Source organism: Haematobia irritans, chromosome 5, assembly GCF_050003625.1.
Source record: "Haematobia irritans isolate KBUSLIRL chromosome 5, ASM5000362v1, whole genome shotgun sequence".
Lineage (NCBI taxonomy): Eukaryota > Metazoa > Arthropoda > Insecta > Diptera > Muscidae > Haematobia > Haematobia irritans.
In genome coordinates this window covers 35,925,125-35,945,263 of record NC_134401.1, presented here as the reverse complement: position 1 = coordinate 35,945,263, position 20,139 = coordinate 35,925,125, and the positions used below count along the sequence as shown (strand labels likewise).

At 25.8% G+C, this 20,139-nt stretch overlaps 1 protein-coding gene across 11 annotated transcripts in view; it reads left to right on the top strand.

Moving 5' to 3' along the window:
* Positions 1 to 20,139, top strand: part of LOC142241983 (uncharacterized) — a 214,788-nt gene that overhangs the window by 168,997 nt on the left and 25,652 nt on the right. For 10 of the 11 annotated variants that reach the window (XM_075313884.1, XM_075313885.1, XM_075313890.1 and 7 more), the window contains 4 exons: positions 10,489 to 10,793; positions 10,890 to 11,266; positions 15,272 to 15,418; positions 15,853 to 16,538. In XM_075313884.1, the coding sequence (XP_075169999.1) occupies positions 10,489 to 10,793; positions 10,890 to 11,266; positions 15,272 to 15,418; positions 15,853 to 16,538 (1,515 nt within the window). The remainder of the gene's footprint in view (positions 1 to 10,488; positions 10,794 to 10,889; positions 11,267 to 15,271; positions 15,419 to 15,852; positions 16,539 to 20,139) is intronic. The other variant, XM_075313892.1, reaches the window with a different exon arrangement.

The window sequence follows — 20,139 nt, the reverse complement described above, 5'->3', positions numbered from 1 at the left end:
AATTTTGACAAAATTTTCTATAGAAATAATATTTTGAGCAAACTTTTATAGAAATAAACTTTTCACAAATTTTCTATAGAAATAAAATTTTTGGAAAATTTTCTATAGAGATAAAATTTTAAGAAAATTTTCTGTAGATATAAAATTTGGAAAAATTTCTATAGAAATAAAATTTTTGGAAAAATTTCTATAAAAATAAAATTTTCCTAGAGAAATAATATTTTGAGCAAAATTGCTATAGAAAAAAAATTTTGTCCAAAATTTTCTATAGAAATAATATTTTGTCAAAATTTTCTATAGAAATAAAATTTTGGCCAAAATTTTCTATAGAAATAAAATTTTGACAAAGTTTTCTATAGAAATAAAATTTTGACAAAATGTTCTATAGAAATAAAATTTTGACAAAATTTTCTATTGAATTTTGATAAAATTTTTTGACAAAATTTCCTAGTGAAATAAAGTTTTGACAAATTAGTCTTGAGTTATATTAGAAATACAATTTTGACAAAATTTTCTATAGAAATAAAATAAAATTTTCTATAGAAATGAAATTTTGATAAAGTTTTCTATTGAAATAAAATTTTCACAAAATTTTCTATAGAAATAAATTTATTGAGAAAATTTCCTAGTGAAATAAAGTTTTGAAAAATTAGACTTGAGTTATATTAGAAATAAATTTTTGACAAAATTTTCTATAGAAATAAAATTTTGACAAAAATTTCTATAGAAATAAAATGTTGACAAAATTTTCTATAGAAATAAAAATTTGGCAAAATTTTCTATAGAAATAAAAATTTTACAAAACTTTCTATAGAAATAAAATTTAGACAAAATTTCGATAGAAATAAAATTTCGACAACATTTTCTATAGAAATAAAATTGTGATAAAATTTTCTATAGAAATAAAATTTTGACAAAATTACCTAGAAAAATAACATTTTGAAAAAAATTTCTATAGAAATAAAATTTTGACAAAATTTTCTATAGAAATAAAATTGTGACAAAATTGTCTATAGAAATAAAATTTTGACAAAATTTCGATAGAAATAAAATTTTGACAAAATTTTCTATAGAAGTAAAATTTTAACAAAATTTTCTTTAGAAATAAAATTTTGACAATATTTTCTATTGTAATAAAATTTTGATAAAATTTTCTATAGAAATGAAGTTGTGAAAAATTCTCTATAGAAATAACATTTTGACAAAATTTTCTATAGAAATAAAATCTTGACAACATTTTCTATAGAAATAACATTTTGACAAAATTTTCTATAGAAATAATATTTTGAGCAAAATTTCTATAGAAATAAACTTTTCACAAATTTTCTATAGAAATAAAATGTTTGAAAAACTTTCTATAGATATAAAATTTTAAGAAAATTTTCTTTAGAAATAAAATTTTAATACAATTTTCTATAGAAATTTTCTATAGAAATAAAATTTTGATACAATTTTCTACAGAAATAAAATTTTGACTAAATTTTCTATAGAAATAAAATTTTGACACAACTTTCTATAGAAATAAAATTTTGACAAAAATTTCTATAGAAATAAAATGTTGACAAAATCTTCTATAGAAATAAAATTTTGACAAAATTTTCTATAGAAATAAAATTTTGACAAAATTTTCTATAGAAATAAAATTTTGGCAAATCGATAAATACAAGTTTGACAAAATTTTCAATAGAAATAAAATTGTTACAAAATTTTCTATATAAATACAATTTTGACAAAATTTTCTATAGAAATAAAATTTTGAAATAATTTCTATAGAAATAAAATTTTGTTAAAATTTTCTATAGAAATAAAATTTTGACAAAATTTTCTATAGAAATAAAATTTTGACAAAATTTTCTATAGAAATAAAATTTTGACAGAATTTTCTATAGAAATAAAATTTTGATAAAATTTTCTATAGAAAAACAAATTTGACAAAATTTTTTTATAGAAATGAAATTTTGACAAAATTTTCTATAGAAATAACATGTTGACAAAAATTTCTATAGAAATAAAATGTTCACAAAATTTTCTATAGAAATAAAATTTTGACAAAATTTTCTATAGAAATAAAATTTAGACAAATTTTTCTATAGAAATAAAATTTTGACAAAGTTTTCTTTAGAAATAAAATTTTGACAAAATTTTCTATAGAAATAAAATTTTTGATAAAATTTCCTAGAGAAATAAAATTTTTGACAAAATTTCCTAGAGAAAGAAAATTTTGAAAAAATTTCTATAGAAATAATATTTTGTTAAAATTTTCTATAGAAATAAAATATTGACAATATTTTCTATAGAAATAAAATTTTGGCAAATCAACTTTTTAATTGTAAATTTTTTGGAGATATTTTTGTGTATCGGGTAAATATCCTTGGATATTTCTTGATCTTCTACAGGCAAGATTCTCGTGTAACCACTGTACGCATAATAATGTCAAGGCTACTGATTGTTTATACTGAATGCTTATCTACCTTTCGGTTTGTCAGTTTTGTTTTTACATTAATTTGGATGTTGCTAAATGCATAGTTTACCAAATCCAAGGCGTTGACAAATACAGCTATAAAGTGGATATAAATGAGAAGGTCTACTGAGGTAAGGCAAAATGTAAAATGAAGTTTAAACTTTGGGACTTTTGGTTGAGTTGGAAGGATCGCTAATGAAATTCAACCAATATTACCTTGAAAGGGGATGAACTTCATTTAGAAGAATAACTAAGGATTTTTCTTGCAAAAAATAAATTCACCTTAGTTTTAGTAAATCACTCATGCTAACTTAACTTTATATTCTTTACGATTTTTACCAGAGTTACCCAAGAAAATAGATGTGGAAACGGGGAAATATGATCACCCTATATACTTTAATTGTAATTCAAGACATTATTACTGTTTATGACTATACATACCATACATTTACGAGTGTTTTTATTAAATGGTATGATTTTTACCTAATTAACATTTCATTAGATGTTGAAGCTAATTATATTTAATACAAAACTTGTATCTCCATTCATTAAATTATTGTATCATGTACAAGATAAGAAAGCTGGCTGCATTACTGAAATTTGCATAATCACAATGTATTAACTTTTCTAATAAAGTTTTTTTTTCAACTGTTTTTAGTGCAATCTACATTCACTTTTTCTCTAATTTGTTTGCTTCTGCTCATAGAGGCCTTTAGTGTTTTTGCAAGTGAGTTTATCTCTTGGAAATAAACTTGGGCACTCCAATCTAATTTAAAACAAAGTCATAAACCAAACCAAAAAGATTAAAAATATATTATCATCCTCTTGGTAATTTTTTTAGTTGCAATTTTTTTAATATTGTTGTATGATTTTTTTTTTGTAAGAATTGCCTGGCATAATATTATTATTGACTTTCACATACTTTTTTTTTAATTTTTTCATGCTTTGTCTAATTTTTGCAGTTTTGTTTGATTAAATAGACATGCATTTTAGGCATTTTGTTGTGCGATTTTTAGCATATTGATACGATATTTTCTACCTTTCATTTGCATATAAGTTTATTTTCAATTTCATTTAGTTCAATGATTTTTTGTATATATAATTAATTTGTCATTGTTTGTTTTGGTTGTTTAACTTTCTTCTCTATGAATATTTCAATAGATTTAATTTTAAATCATTTTTTGTTTTATTTTATTATTGCTACAGATAAGACATTGTTGACTTATTGTTCTTCATTATCATTTATGATGTCGTTTTTTCATTCCATTCTTTGATTATAATATTTATTGGTTTGTTTTCTAATCGTCGTATATATGTTATAGGACACAAGCTTACTTTATAATTTGTTTAATAACAATACATATCAATTTTAAAAATCTAAGCTTAGACCTTACTCAAAAGTATTCATTTAAATTCTCAACGACGCTGAAATATATTACAAGAATTTTCTCTTACTAACGTTTTCAATAAATAGCTCGAATACATAAAGGGTGATACGGTCAAAATTTGGTCAAGGGAAATCGCGTGTAAATCGGTGAAATCGTTTATTTAAAAAATCAAATTAAATTTCTTTTTCAAGTTCAATTTGTATAAAATTCAGGAAAAATATTCAGTTAGGCTTTCGCTTTTCCAAATCCGAATTGCCGGGCCTCACGCTTGACACCTGCCATCAGATTTTGTACAGCCACCTTGTCCACCTTCTTCGCCGCAGAAAGCCAGTTTGCCTTGAACTGCTGCTCGTCCTTAGCAGTTTTTTTGGTCTTCTTTAGGTTCCGCTTGACAATAGCCCAGTATTTCTCAATTGGGCGGAGCTCTGGCGTGTTGGGAGGGTTCTTGTCCTTGGGAACGACCTGCACGTTGTTGGCGGCGTACCACTCCATGGCCTTTTTACCGTAATGACAAGATGCCAAATCCGGCCAAAACAGTACGGAACAACCGTGTTTCTTCAGGAAAGGCAGAAGACGTTTATTCAAACACTCTTTCACGTAAATTTCTTGGTTGACAGTCCCGGAAGCTATGAAAATGCTGCTTTTCAAGCCACGGATACAGATGGCTTGCCAAACCAGATATTTCTTTGCGAACGTTGACAGTTTTATGTGCTTGAAAATATCTGCTACCTTTCCCCTTCCTTTTGCCGTATAAAACTCCTTTCCCGGAAGCTGCTTGTAGTCGGCTTTGACGTAGGTTTCGTCGTCCATTACCACGCAGTCAAACTTCGTCAGCATCGTCGTGTACAGCCTCCGGCATCGCGCTTTGACCGTCGTATTTTGTTTATCATCGCGATTTGGAGTCACTACCTTCTTGTAAGTCGATAGTCCGGCTCGTTTTTTGGCTCGATGCACGGTTAGATACGGCCCAGCTTATTTGCGGCATCTCGGAGAGAGAGGTTATGGTTTCGCTTGAAACTACCGGCAACTCTCTTTGTCGTCTCAGCGGCTTCCGGTTTTCGATTTCCCCCCGATCCAGACTTCCTGGCTGTCGACAAACGTTCCCCAAACATTTTAATTACATTTGAAACGGTTGATTTGGCATTTTTTAGCGAGTTTGCCAGCTTTGCGTGCGAGTAGCTCGGATTTTCGCGATGCGCGAGCAAAATTTTGATACGCTGCTCTTCTTGCTTGGACGGCATTTTGACAACTGAAGAGTGAATTCCAAAATTAAAATAGGAGCAACATTCTACACACACACCTTCAAAATGAGGGGTGTTCAGGTTTTTTAAATGCAAAATTGAAAGAAATACGTCAAGTTTATATTGACCAAATTTTGACCGTATCACCCTTTAGAGAAACCTTGTTCATCACAAATGTGAAATTGATATTGAATTTTTGGTAACTAAATAGATTAAAATTTCTAAAAAAAATTTTGACAAAGTTTTCTATAGAAATAACATTTTGGCAAAAGTTTCTACAGAAATACAATTTTGGCAAGTTTCTACAAAAAAAATTTTTTGAAAAATTTTTTTATAGAAATAAAATTTTGGCAAAAGTTTCTACAGAAATAACATTTTGACAAAATTTTCTGTAAAAATCAACTTTTGAAAAAATGTTCTATAGAAATTCTCAATAAATATCTCAAATACTTAGAGAAAACTTCGATATTATTTTATGATGTTGTCGAATTCATCAACAAATTATTCATCATTTCATAGACAAAAGTCGTCAACGATAATCTCTTTGTATAGAAAAATCATCAACGACAATCTTTTGATAAAGAAGGCCATCAAAAATAGTATTTTAGTATAGAAAAGTCATCAACCATGATCTTTTCTTATAAAAAATATCATAAAACATGATTATTTTATACAGAAAAGTCATCAATGATGATCTTTTTTTCTACACTAGGATTGTTTTTTTTTTTTTTGCATGGAAAAGTCATCAACCATGATATTTTTGTATCAAAAAGTCATCAACGAGGATATTTTCGCATGGAAAAAGACATCAACAGTGATGTGTTCGTAGGTAAAAGTGATCAACGATGGTATTTTTCTATAAAACAATCATCAACGATGATTATTTCGAATAAAATAGTAAACAACGATGATCATTTCCTATTGAAAAGTCATCAACGAAAATGTTTTTATATAGAAAATTCATCAGCAATGATCTTTTCCTATCGAAAAGTCATCAACGATAATCTTTTAGTATGGAAAAGTCATCAACAATGATGGCTTCGTATAGAAAATCTATTATCGATGATGTTTTCGTATAGAAAAGTCATCAACGATGATCTTTTCCTAAGTAAATGTCATCAACCAGGATTTTTTTGCATGGAAAAGTCATCAACCAAGATAGTTTTGTATCGAAAAGTGATCAACGAGGATCTTTTTGTATGGAAAAAAGTCATCAATATTAATGGAAAATTTATCAACGATGGTATTTTTGTATAGAACAGTAATCAACGATGATCATTTCGAATAGAAAAGTAAAAAACGATGATAATTTCCTATTGAAAAGTCATCAACGAAAATGTTTTTACATAGAAAATTCATCAACCATGACCTTGTCCTATCGAAAATTCATCAACGATAATCTTTTAGTATGGAAAAGTCATCAACGATTATGTTTTCGTATAGAAAAGTCGTCAACGACGATTTTTTTTGTATAGAAAAGTCATCAACCATGATCAATTCGAATGGAAAAGTCAACAACGAAGATGTTTTCGTATAGAAAATTCATCAATGATGACATATTCCTATAGAAAAGTCATCAACGATAATGTGTTTTTATGGAAAAGTCATCGTCGGTGATGTTTTCGTAATGAAAAGCCATCAACGATGTTTTCGTATGGAAAAGTCATCAACCATAACATTTTCCTATAGAAAAGTCATCAACGATGATATTTTCGTATGGAAAAGATATCAACGAAAATGTTTTCGTATAGAAAATTCATCAATGATGACATCTTCCTATAGAAAACTCATCAACGATGATGTTTTCGTATGAAAAAAGTCATCAACGATGATGTTTTCGTATGGAAACGTCATCAACGATGATGTATTCGTATAGAAAAGTCATCAACGATAATCCTTTTGTATAGACTAAAATAAATAAATATTTCGTATATTGATATAGTGGTTTTTTCAAAAACAGTTCTAGGAAATGTGGATGTATATGCGGCGGCAATCTTTTTGTATAGAAAAGTCATCAACAATGATGTTTTCGTATGGAAAAGACGTCAGCGAAGATGTCTTCGTATAGAAAAGTTATCAACCATGACATTTTCGTATAGAAAAGTCATAGACGATGGTGTTTTAGCCATCAATCATGACATTTTCCTATAGAAAAGTTATCAAAGATGATAGTTTCGTAAGGAAAAGTTGTCAACGATGATGGTTTCGTATAGAAAACTTACCAACGATGATATTTTTGTTTAGAAAAGTAATCAACGATGATCTTTTCGTATGGCAAAAGACATCAATAATGATATTTTCGTTTTAAAGTCGTCAACGATGATATTTTTATATAGAAAAGTCATCAACGAATATGTTTTCGTATAAAAACCATAATGTTTTTGTATGGAAAAGCTACGGTGATGGTTTCGTAAAGAAAAGTCATCATCGATGATGTTTTTGCATTGAACAACCTTCAATGATGATGTTTTCGTATGCAAGAGACATCAACGATGATATTTTTGTGTAGTCATCAAAGGTGATATTTTTGTGTAGAAAAGTAATCAACGATGATCATTTCGAATGGAAAACTCATCAACGAAGATATTTTCGTATAGAAAAGTCATCAACCATAAAATTTTTCTATAGAAAAGACATCAACGAAGATGTTTCCGTGTAGAAAAGTCATCAACCATGATATTTTCTTGTAGAAAAGTCATCAACGATAACATTTTCTTATAGAAACGTCATCAACGATGAAGTTTTCGTATGGAAAAGACATCAGCGAAGATGTCTTCGTATAGAAAAGTCATCAACCATGACACTTTCCTATAGAAAAGTCATCAATTATAATGTTTTCGTATGGAAAAGCCATCAACAAAGACGTTTTCGTATAGAAAATTCATCAACCATAACAGTTTTGTATAGAGTCACAAGTCACCCACGATGATGTTTTCGCATCGAAAAGACATCAGCGAAGATGTCTTCGTATAAGAAAGCCATCAACTATGACGTTTTCCTAGAGAATAGGATGAATGTTTCGTATATGGATATAGTGTTTTTTGCAAGAACAGTTTTAGGAAATGTGAATGTATATGCGGCGGCAATTTTTTCGTATAGAAAAGTCATCAACGATGATGTTTTCGTATAGAAAAGACGTTAGCGAAGATGTCTTCGTATAGAAAAGTCATCAACCATGACATTTTCCTATAGAAAAGTCATCAACGATGGTGTTTTAGCCATCAATCATGACATTTTTCTATAGAAATGTCATCAAAGATGATGGTTTTGTACGGAAAAGTCATCAAAAATGATGTATTCGCAGAGAAAACTCATCAACGATGACATTTTGTTTAGAAAAGTAATCAACAATGTTCTTTTCGTATGGCAAAAGACATCAATAATGATATTTTTGTATAGAAAAGTAGTCCACGATGATAATTTTGTATAGAAAAGTCATCAACAAAGATGTTTTCGTATAAAAACTATAATGTTTTCGTATGGAAAAGTAATTAACGGTGATGGTTTCGTAAAAAAAAAGTCATCATCGATGATGTTTTTGCATTGAACAGCCTTTTCGTATGCAAGAGACATCAACGATCAACGGTTTTCGGACAGAACAGTCATCAAAGGTGATATTTTTGTGTAGCAAAGTCATCAACGATGATCTTTTCGAATGGACAAATCATCAAAGAAGATATTTTTTGTATAGAAAAGTCATCAACCATAAATTTTTTCTATAGAAAAGACGTCAACGAAGATGTTTCCGTGTAGAATCAACCATGAAATTTTCCTGCAGAAAAGTCATCAACGATTAAATTTTCTTATAGAGAAGTCATCAACGATGATGTTTTCGTATGGAAAAGTCAACAACCATTACATTTTCCCATAGAAAAGTTATCAACCATGACATTTTCATGTAGAAAACTCATCAAAGACGATGGTTGCGTATAGAAAAATAATTAGCGATAATCATTTCGCATTGAAAAGTCATCAACCAGGATTTTTTTTCGCATGGAACCGTCATCACTATGATCTTTTTAAATCGAAAAGTTATCAAAGAAGATCTTTTCGTATGGAAACGTCATCAACGGTATGTTTGCATATAGAAAAGTCCTCAACAATGATATATTTGTATAGAAAAATATTCAACAATAATCTTCCCGAATAGAAAAGTCATCAACGATGATCATTTCGTATGGAAAACTCATTAATTATGCTCTTTTCGTTTAGAAAATCATCTACAATGTTCTTTTCGTATAGAAAAGCCATCAGCTATGATGTTTTTGTATAGAAAAATCTTCAACGATAATAATTTCGTATAGAAAAGTCATCAACGACTATATTTTTGAATAGGAAAGTCATCAACGATGATTATTTCGTGTGGAAAATTCATCAACTATGGTGTTATCGTATATAAAAGTCATTAACGATAATCATTTCGAATAGAAAAGTCATCAACGTTTATATTTTTGTATAGGAAGGTCGTCAACGATGATATTTTTGTATAGAAAAGTCATCAACGATGATTATTTCGTATGGAAAATTCATCAACTATGGTGTTATCGTATAGAAAAGTCATTAACGATAATCATTTCGCATACGAAAGTCATCAACGAAAATGTTTTCGTATAGAAAACTCATCAATCATGACCTTTTCCCACAGAAAAGTCATCAACAATGACATTTTCTTATAAAAAAAGTCATCAACGATGATGTTTTCGTATGGACAAGACATCAGCGAAGATGTCTTAGTTTAGAAAAGTCATCAACTATGACACTTTCCTGTAGAAAAGTCATTAATGATAATGTTTTAGTATGAAAAAGCCATCAGTTCATAACAGTTTTGTATAGAAAAGTCATCAACGGATATGTTTTCGTATCAAAGAGACATCGGAAGATGTCTTCGTGTAAGAAAGTCATCAACCATGACGTTTTCCTATAGAAAAGTCATCAGCGATGATGTTTTAGCATGGGAAAGACATCAACGATGTTTTCATGTAGAAAAGTCATCAATCATAACATTTTCCTGTAGAAAAGTTATCAACGATGACATTTTCCTATAGAAAAGTCATCAACGATGATGTTTTCGTATGGGAAAAGTTATCAACCGTGACCTTTTCTTTATAATGGTAATCAACGATGATATTTTTGTATATAGAGTTTGGCTATATGAGGCACATTAATCAATTAGTTTCTCCCAAAAATAAGGACATGTCATATAATTCCACGTTTCGTTGGATTGTGCTTGAAAAAGAAGTTTTTTTTCTCTTGTTTCTTACTTTTTATATCATATACAACTTAATTTTAACACAAAACAAGTCAACCATAAATATAGTTTGACAATTTAAAAGGAATCTAATATAGCAATTTATTCAAATCGTTTATTTTGAAATATCAATTTTTTTCCTATTTCCAGTTAATAGTTACATTACCACAACGCCTACCGAAACACCAGATCCTTCAGTCAGCATTCAGCTGGCTCCATGTCCTATTTGTTCGCGGACGTTCAATCCAGTAACACTGCGTAAACATGTGGGCATATGTGAGAAAATGGCCACAAAAAGGCGTAACATATTCGATTCCTCACGCCAACGGAGAGAAGGAACAGAATTGGCAACATATCCGTTACCGAAAAATTTCGGTTTACCAGAAAAAAGTTCAAGTATCACCTTGACAAGGACTAGAAGTGAAAGAGGGCATTCTCCAAATCCACAACAATCGGTAAGTAGAGATCAAAACCTATTGGATTTCATTACCATTCCGTTAATATTAGAAATATGTATATTCGTAATATGGACCCTTTTACATTTTTTTCAGATTGCCTCACCCATTATGCAACGCAAAAAACCCACAGAAGAATTTATTCGTGCTACGGCCCGATCTTCAATGAGAAAATTGTCCACATCGTCAGCCAATGATGGCATGACAACTTCCAGTAATTTTAGCCGCGATCGTTTACGCTCCTCAGAACGTTCTCTAACACGACGTGGTCCCATGCAAACTACATTACCTTCCGAACAATGTCCCCATTGTGATCGCTGTTTTGGTCTGAAAGCCTATGATCGTCACGTTGAGTGGTGTAAAGAGAAAGCTCTACAGGCTGCTATTAAACAACAAGCCTCTAATAAAACCGAAGAAAATGTGGCAAAAGCTCGCTTGGAGGCGAGGACGAAATATCGAGCGCCATGTTTGAAGTAAGTCGAATTTATACAAAATACTTTTCTAATTTTTTCCATACAGAGATTCGCAGATCTTTAGTTTCTTGTTAGAAATTTGCTTCTCAGAAGGCATTTATTATTGAACGCGGGTGGACATTGTTCCTTTTTCTTCGAGAGATAGATAGTCTTCAATGAAGGCAACTAGTTAATGCAATGTGTCAAACTGGCCGAAGTTATTCCATGAGGTGCCCAGGATTTAAAGGGTTCAAGTCATCTTACAAAGTTAGAAAATTTTGTCAAAATTTTATTTCTATAAAAAATTCTTTCAAAACTGTATTTCTATAAAATATTTTCTCAAAAATTTTATTTCTGTAGAAAATTTACTCAAAAATTTTATTTCTATAGAAAATTTACTCAAAAATTTTATTTCTATAATTTTCTTAGAATTTTATTTCTATAGAAAATTCTCTCAAAATTTAATTTCTATAGAAAATTTTCTCAAAAAATTATTTCTATAGAAAATTTTCTAAAAAATTTTATTTCTATAGAAAATTTAGTCCAGATTTTATTTTTGTAGAAAATTTTGTCAAATTTTTATTTCTATAGAAAATTTTCTCAAAATTTCATTTCTATAGAAAATTTTGTCAAATTTTTTTTCTATAGAAATTTTTCTCATAATTTCAAATTTTTGTTCAAAATTTTATTTCAATAGAAAATTGTATCAAAATTTGATTTCTATAGAAAATTGCATTAAAATTATAGATATAGAAAATTTTCTCAAAATTTTATTTCTGTAGAAAACTTTCTCAAAATTTTATTCCTATAGAAAATTTTCTCAAAAATTTTATTTCTACAGAAAATTTTCCCAAAATTTTATTTTTTAAATTTGCTCAAAATTTATTTCTATAGAAAATTTTCTCAGTCTTTTATTTCTATAGAAAATTTTCCAAAATTGTATTTCTATAGAAAATTGTATTTCTATTGTGTCAAAATTTTATTTCTATAGAAAATTTTTTCAAAATTGTATTTCTATAAAAAATTTTCTCAGAATTTTATTTCTATAGAAAATGTTCTCAAAAATTTTGTTTCCAGAGAAAATTTTCTCAAAAACTTTATTTCTATAGAAGATTTTCTCAGAATTTTATTTCTATAGAAAATTTTCTCAAAACTGTATTTCTATAGAAAATTTTCTCACAAATTTTATTTCTATAGAAAATTTTCTCAAAAATTTATTTCTATAGAAAATTTTATAAACAATTTTATTTCTATAGAAAATTTAGTCCAGATTTTATTTTTGTAGAAAATTTTGTCAAAATTTTAATTCTATAGAAAATTTTGTCAAATTTTTATTTCTATAGAAATTTTTCTCAAAATTTCAAATTTTTGTTCAAAATTTTATTTCAATAGAAAATTTTATCAAAATTTGATTTCTATAGAAAATTGTATTAAAATTATAGATATAGAAAATTTTCTCAAAATTTTATTTCTGTAGAAAACTTTCTCAAAATTTTATTCCTATAGAAAATTTTCTCAAAAATTTTATTTCTTCAGAAAATTTTCCCAAAATTTTATTTTTATAGAAAATTTTCTCAAAAATGTATTTCTATAGAAAATTTTCTCACAAATTTTATTTCTATAGAAAATTTTCTCAAAAATTTATTTCTATAGAAAATTTTCTCACAAATTTTATTTCTATAGAAAATTTTCTCAAAAATTTATTTCTATAGAAAATTTTCTCACAAATTTTATTTCTATAGAAAATTTTCTCAAAAATTTTTTTCTATAGAAAATTTTCACAAAAATTTTTATTTCTATAGAAAATTTGTTCAAGATTTTATTTTTATAGAAAATTTTGTCAAAATTTTATTTCTATAGAAAATTTTGTCAAAATTTTATTTCTATAGAAATTTTTTCAAAATTTTATTTCTATAGAAAATTTTCTCAAAATATTATTTCTATAGAAAATATTCTCAAAATATTACTTCTATAGACAAATTTCTCAAAAATTTTATTTCTCTAGAAAATTTTCTCAAAATTTTATTTCTATAGAAACTTTTCTCAAAATCTTATTTCTATTGAAAATTTTATTTCTATAGAAAATTTAATCAAAATTTTATTTCTATTAAAAATTTTCTCAAAAATTGTATTTCTATAGAAGATTTTCTCAGAATTTTATTTCTATTGTAAATTTTCTAAAAAATTTTATTTCTATAGAGAATTTTCTCAAAAATTTATTTCTATAGAAAATTTTGTCAAAATGTTATTTCAATAGAAAATTTGGTCAAGATTTTATTTGTATAAAAAACTTTCTCAAAATTGTATTTCTAAAGAAAATTTTCTCAAATTTTTTTTTATAGAAAATTTTCTCAAAAATTTTATTTCTATAGAAAATTTTCTCAAAATTTTATTTCTATAGAAACTTTTCTCAAAATTTTATTTCTATTGAAAATTTTGTCAAAATTTTATTTCTATAAAAAAAAACTTTCTCAAAATTGTATTTCTAAAGAAAAATTTCTCAATTTTTTTTTATAGAAAACTTTCTCAAAATTTTTTTTTTTTTAGAAAATTTTCTCAAAAATTTTATTTCTTTAGAAAATTTGGTCAAGATTTTATTTTTATAGCAAACTTTGTCAAAATTTTATTTCTATAGAACATTTTCTGAAAATTTTATTGCTGTATAATTTTTTTTCAAAAATTTTATTTTTTTTTTCAAAATTTTCTATATAAAATTTCTCAAAATTTTCTATATAAAATTTTCTCAGAATTTTATTTTATAGAAAATTTTCTCAAAAATTTTTTTCTATAGAAAATTTTGTTAAAATGTTATTTCAATAAAAAATTTGGTCAAGATTTTATTTCTATAGAAAGTTTTGTCAAAATTTTATTTCTATAGAAAAATTTCTCAAAATTTTATTTCTATACAAAATATAGAAAATTTTCTCAAAATTTTATTTCTATAGTAAATTTTCTCAAAATATTATTTCTATAGAAAAATTTCTCAAAAATTTTATTTCTAAAGAAAATTTTCTCAAACTTTTAGTTCTATAGAAAATTTTCTCAAAATTTTATTTCTATAGAAAATTTTCTCAAAAATTTTATTTCTATAGAAAATTTTCTCAAAAATTTTATTTCTATAGAAAATTTCCTCAAAATTTTATTTCTACAGAAAATTTTAACAAAAATATTATTTCTATAGAAAATTTTCTTAAAATTTTATTTCTATAGAAAATTTTTTCAAAATTTTATTTCTATAGAAAATTTTCTCACAAATTTATTTCTATAGAAAGTTTTCTCAAAATTTCTTTACCATAGAAAGTTTTCTGAAAATTTCATTTCTAAAGAAAATTTTCTCAAAATTTTATTTCTTAGAAAATTTTATTACTATAGACAGTTTTTTGAAAATTTCTATTTCTATAGAAAATTTTCTCAAAAACATCAAGAATGCTACCAATCTTGAAACAGTAAAAAATCTACCATTTTTGGTACAAACTATGTTTGTCAAAATTTTATTTCTCACAATTTTGTTTCTATAGAAAATTTGTCAAAATTTTATTTCTATAGACAATTTTGTGAAAATTTCATTTGTATAGCAAATTTTGTCAAAATTTGATTTCTATAGAAAATTTTGTCAAAATTTTATTTCTATAGAAAATTTTGTCAAAATTTTATTTCTATTGAAAATTTTCTCAAAAATTTTATTTCTATAGAAAGTTTTGTCAAAATTTTATTTCTAAAGAAAATTTTGAGAAAAATTTAATTCAATAGAAAATTTTATTAAAATTTTATTTCTATAGAAACTTTGCTCAAAATTTTATATCTATACACAATTTTATTAAAATTTTATTTCTATACAAAATTTTATTAAAATTTAAAATGCATTTTGGGCTCAGTTTTAGAATATGATTAGTCTTTCGAAATTTTATTTTTTCCATTGTGTATTTCAATTTCAATTTAATTTGACATTTATAATTTATTTCTATATATTCGGCAATCGTTATATTTTGTTTTACCTTTTATAAATAATTTTTTTACATCTTTCAGGACAAAACGATCTATAAATCGCGATAAATATTCCGGCACCGGGGGTGATGAAAATGAGGATAGCCCTAAATCATTGAAAATAGGAAATAAATCACAGGATACCAGTTTAATGTCCATGTCCATGACATCTTCCATTACAAGTGAAAGGTAAGTCAGACAAAACAAAAACAGTAAATTTGAAAAGCTTAACTGGCTTAAGCTAAAGATATGAATAACAACTTGCGAATCTAGAAGACTTTTTGTTGATGCACTTGCAGTTAATGGTAAACAATGAATTCTTGCCTGTATCTTTGTTTGATTTATTTTTATTGTCGTATTTTATTTAGAATTGCAAATTTAGTTTATGTAGATTCTGCCACACAATCACCGAAAAACAAAAGAACAAATTTTCTTTATCTTCTGATCTAAAAGACACCAACCCACCCCTGAACACCCAGTACACCAAAAGTTTGAGAGTTTATTTTTTGTAAATTAGCATAGACAGTTTGTTCCAAGTTTGTTCCTTTGCTAGAATATCATCATCATGATCACCTTTGAAACCTAAAACCCCAAAACCCCAATCTTCTTAATTTAATATGCAGCAATTCAACATCAACAACACCAACAACTACTACGAAATCAACAGGAAATATTAATGAAGCATCAATATTGGATGAATCTAGCAGAGTTCCAGTAACATCTCCTACAACATTAATATCCCCAGTCATTAATAGTGAAGCACAAACAACAGACAAAATTCCAACATCTAATCCCCCATTACCAGTATCAACGATAAAAATTGAAGAAGAAGACGAGGAAGACGATCCACATCTTACAGCTTCAGAATCCATAAAGAATTGCGAAATTGAAATGCCAGATATCCGTTCGATAGGTGAAAAGTTGACAACATCCATCAGTTCCACCACAATCACTTCCAGCTGTAATAACAACATTCAGAATAAAGTAACCAAAGGCAAAACGAGTCTAAAAACTAAAGAAAAATCTAATATTCCTGCCGCTGTAATGGTTCCTAATGCCACGAAATCCAAACAGCAACCAAAAAAATTGGTTGCTGATCATAAATTGCAAGCGGATGTCACCCAAGGGGAGCCTTTGCCATCAAAGAATAAAACGTCGAACTATTTACTTCTGAAGCCAACGAAACATTATAAGCAAGCACTAAAATCGGAGGCACCCTCTCAAAGGGCAAAGGGGGGTAGTGATGGAGGTGGTGATATTGGTGACGGCAATGATCAATATCACGAAAATACACAACAAAAATCAGAAGGTATAATGTGTTCGATATGGTTGGAAGCTTAATCGTAGGGGTTATACTAGTTTTCTATATATGGTATAAGCTTCTGAGATACATATACCCCCATCGAGTTCTATGTAATCGTTGATAATCCTTTTCCATTCCAGTATGGTTAATGATATGCTACTGCTATTCATCGCATCATGGTTAGAAATAAAATTTTGACAAAATATTCTATAGAAAAAAATTTTGTCAAAATTTTCTATAGAAAAAAATGTTGACAAAATATTCTATAGAAAACAATTATGACAAAATTTTCTATAGCAAAAACTTATGACAAAATTTTCTATAGAAATAAAATGTTGACAAAACTTTCTATAGAAAAAAAATTATGACAAAATTTTCTATAGAATAAAAATGTTAAGAAAATTTCCTATAGAAATAAAACTTTGACAACATTTTCTATAGAAATTAAATTTTGATAAAATTTTCCATTTAAAAACAATTTTCTATTGAAAAACAAATTTTGTCAAAATTTGCTATAGGAATAAAATTTTGGCAAAATGTTCTATAGAAATAAATTTTTGGTAAAATTTTCTATAGAAAGACATTTTGAGAAAATTTTCTATAGAAATAAAATTTTGACAAAATATTTTCTATAGAAATAAAATTTTTACAAAATTTTCTATAGCAATAAAATTTTGACAAAATTTTCTAAAGAAATGAATTTTTGAAAAAAATTTTCTATAGAAATAAAATTTGGAAAAAATTTTCTATAGAAATAAAATTTTGACAAATTTTTCTATAGAAATAAAATTTTGACAAAATTTTCTATAGAAATAAAATTTTGACAAAATTTTCTAAGAAAAAAATTTTGACAAAATTTTCTACAGAAATAAAATCTTGACAAAATTTTCTATAGAAATAAAATTTTGACAAAATCTACTAAGAAATAAAATTTTGACAAAATTTTTTATGGGAAAAAAATTTTTGACAAAATTTTCTACACAAATAAAACATTTTGACAGAATAAAATTTTGACAAAATTTTCTATAGAAATAAAATTTTGACAAAATTTTCTATCAAAATGACAGTTTGACAAATTTTTCTATAGGAATAAAATTTTGACAAAATTTTCTATAGGAAAATATTTTGACAGAATAAAAAAAATTGACAAAATTTTCTATAAATAAAATGTTGACAAAATGATTTTTATAGAAATAAAATTTTGACAAAATGCTCTATAGAAATAAAATTTTGACAAAATTTTCTATAGAAATACAATTTTAAAAAAATTTTCTATAAAAATAAAATTTTTACAAAATAAATTTTTAAAAATAAATTTTAGCAAAAAATTTTCTATAGAAATAAAATTTTGAAAAAATTGTCTATAGAAGTGAAATTTTCAAATTTTCCATAGAAATAAAATTTTTATAAAATTTTCTATAGAAATAAAATTTGGCAAATTTTCTATAGAATTAAAATTTTAAGAAAATTTTCTATAGAAATAAAATTTTGAAAAAATTGTCTATAAAAGTGAAATTTCGACAAAATTTTCCATAGAAATAAAATGTTGACAAAATTTTCTATAGAAATAAAATTTGGCAAAATTTTCTATAGAATTAAAATTTTAAGAAAATTTTCTATAGAAATAAAATTTTGACAAAATTTTCTATGAAAATTAAATTTTGTCAAAATTTTCTATCGGATTAAAATTTTGACAAAATTTTCTGTAGAAAAACATTTTGTAAAATAAGTAAAATTAAAAAAAAAATTATAAAATTTTCTATAAAAATAAAATTTTGACAAAATGTTCTATGGAAATTAAAATTTGGCAAAATTTTCTATAGGATTAAAATTTCGACAAAATTTTCTGTAGAAAAACATTTTGTAAAATAAATTAAATTAAAAAAAAATTAATAAAATTTTCTATAAAAATACAATTTTGACAAAATTTTCTATAGGGATAAAATTTTGACAAAAAAAAATCTTTGACAAAATTGTCTATAGTAATAAAATTTTCACAAAACTTTCTATAGAAAAGAAATTTTCACAAAATTTTCTATAGAAATAAAATTTTGACGAAAGTTTCTATAAAAACAAAATTTTTACAAAAATATCATTGGAAATAAAATGTTTACAAAAAATTTTCTATAGTAATAAAATTTTGACAAAATGTTCTATAGAAATAAAATTTTGAAAAAATTTCTATAGAAATAAAATTTTGTCAAATTTTTTTTATAGTAATAAAATCTTGAGAAAATTTTCTACAGAAATAAAATCTTGAGAAAATTTTCTATAGAAATAACATTTTGAGAACATTTTCTATAGATATAAAATCTTGAGAAAATTTTCTATAGAAATAAAATTTTGATAAAATTGTCTATAGAAATAAAATTTTGATAAAATTGTCTATAGAAATAAAACTTTGGAATAATATTCTATAGAAATAAAAGCTTGACAAAAATATAGAAATAAAATTTTGACATAATTTTCTATAAAAATAAATTTTAGAAAAAATTTTCTATAGAAATAAAATTTTGACAAAATTTTCTATAGAAATAAAGTTTTGACAAAATTTTCTATAGAAATAAAATTTTAACAAAATTGTCTATAGAAATAAAACTTTGGAATAATAATCTATAGAAATAAAATTTTGATAAAATTTTCTTCATTCTTATAATTTTCATAGTTCAGTGATTTTCATTCTATTTCTAAATTAATTAATATGCTCTCATCGATGGCTGCTACAGTTCAGTAGTTTTGTTATGGCACATTTAAAGTTATTGCTGTACTGCCATTTTTACATTTCACCATAAGATTTTTGGATTTCGTTTGATGCCATATTAGATTTTGAACTTGATGTTTTATGGCATAATTCCTCAAAGCTTAGTGTTACTCTCTATCAGCCATTTCGTTTCATCACTAAGGGAGACAAAAAAAAAAACAAAGACTCACTGATTCATGCCTTTCCACCATAAATTTCCAGGGCTAATAATTAAATGCAGTATTCTGGTGCATTTGCCTCACAAGTTTCTTAATGAAGTTTCGTAAAAAAGAAGAAAAGAAACTGTATATTTGTATGGGCTATGCAGCTGGTTAATTAGTTGTTCCAGAAGTGTGGAGACGAAGAAAATAAAATACGAAGACCCTGAATCGAAATGGAAGCAACAAATGGTGCATTGCACATATGCAAAACATTCTTAATTATGAATCGTTATTTTTTAAGACATCTTATGGTTGCTACAGGGTCGTCTCAATGGAAACAAAACGATGACATAGTACTTCAACAACATTTTCAACATAAACAATATTGCAATTAAACCAAAGTCTCAACCACGTTCCTGTACTACATATACATAATAATCTTAAGTGTTTATTTATGTTTCAAAGTTGCTGAGGGTTGCTTTTTACTGGAAAAGTTCAATGGCGTTTCGTAAAACCGCAATATGCGGAACTAATGCATATGGCTTGGTACAAAAAATAGAAGCAGAACTTAAGCTTAAATCTATGGGAGAGCCAGTAAACCTGAAGCAATGGGTCAAACTTTTTTTCTATTGAAAATCTTGTCAAGATTTATTTCTATAAAATATTTTGTAAAAATTTTATTTCTATAGAAAGTTTTGTCAAAATT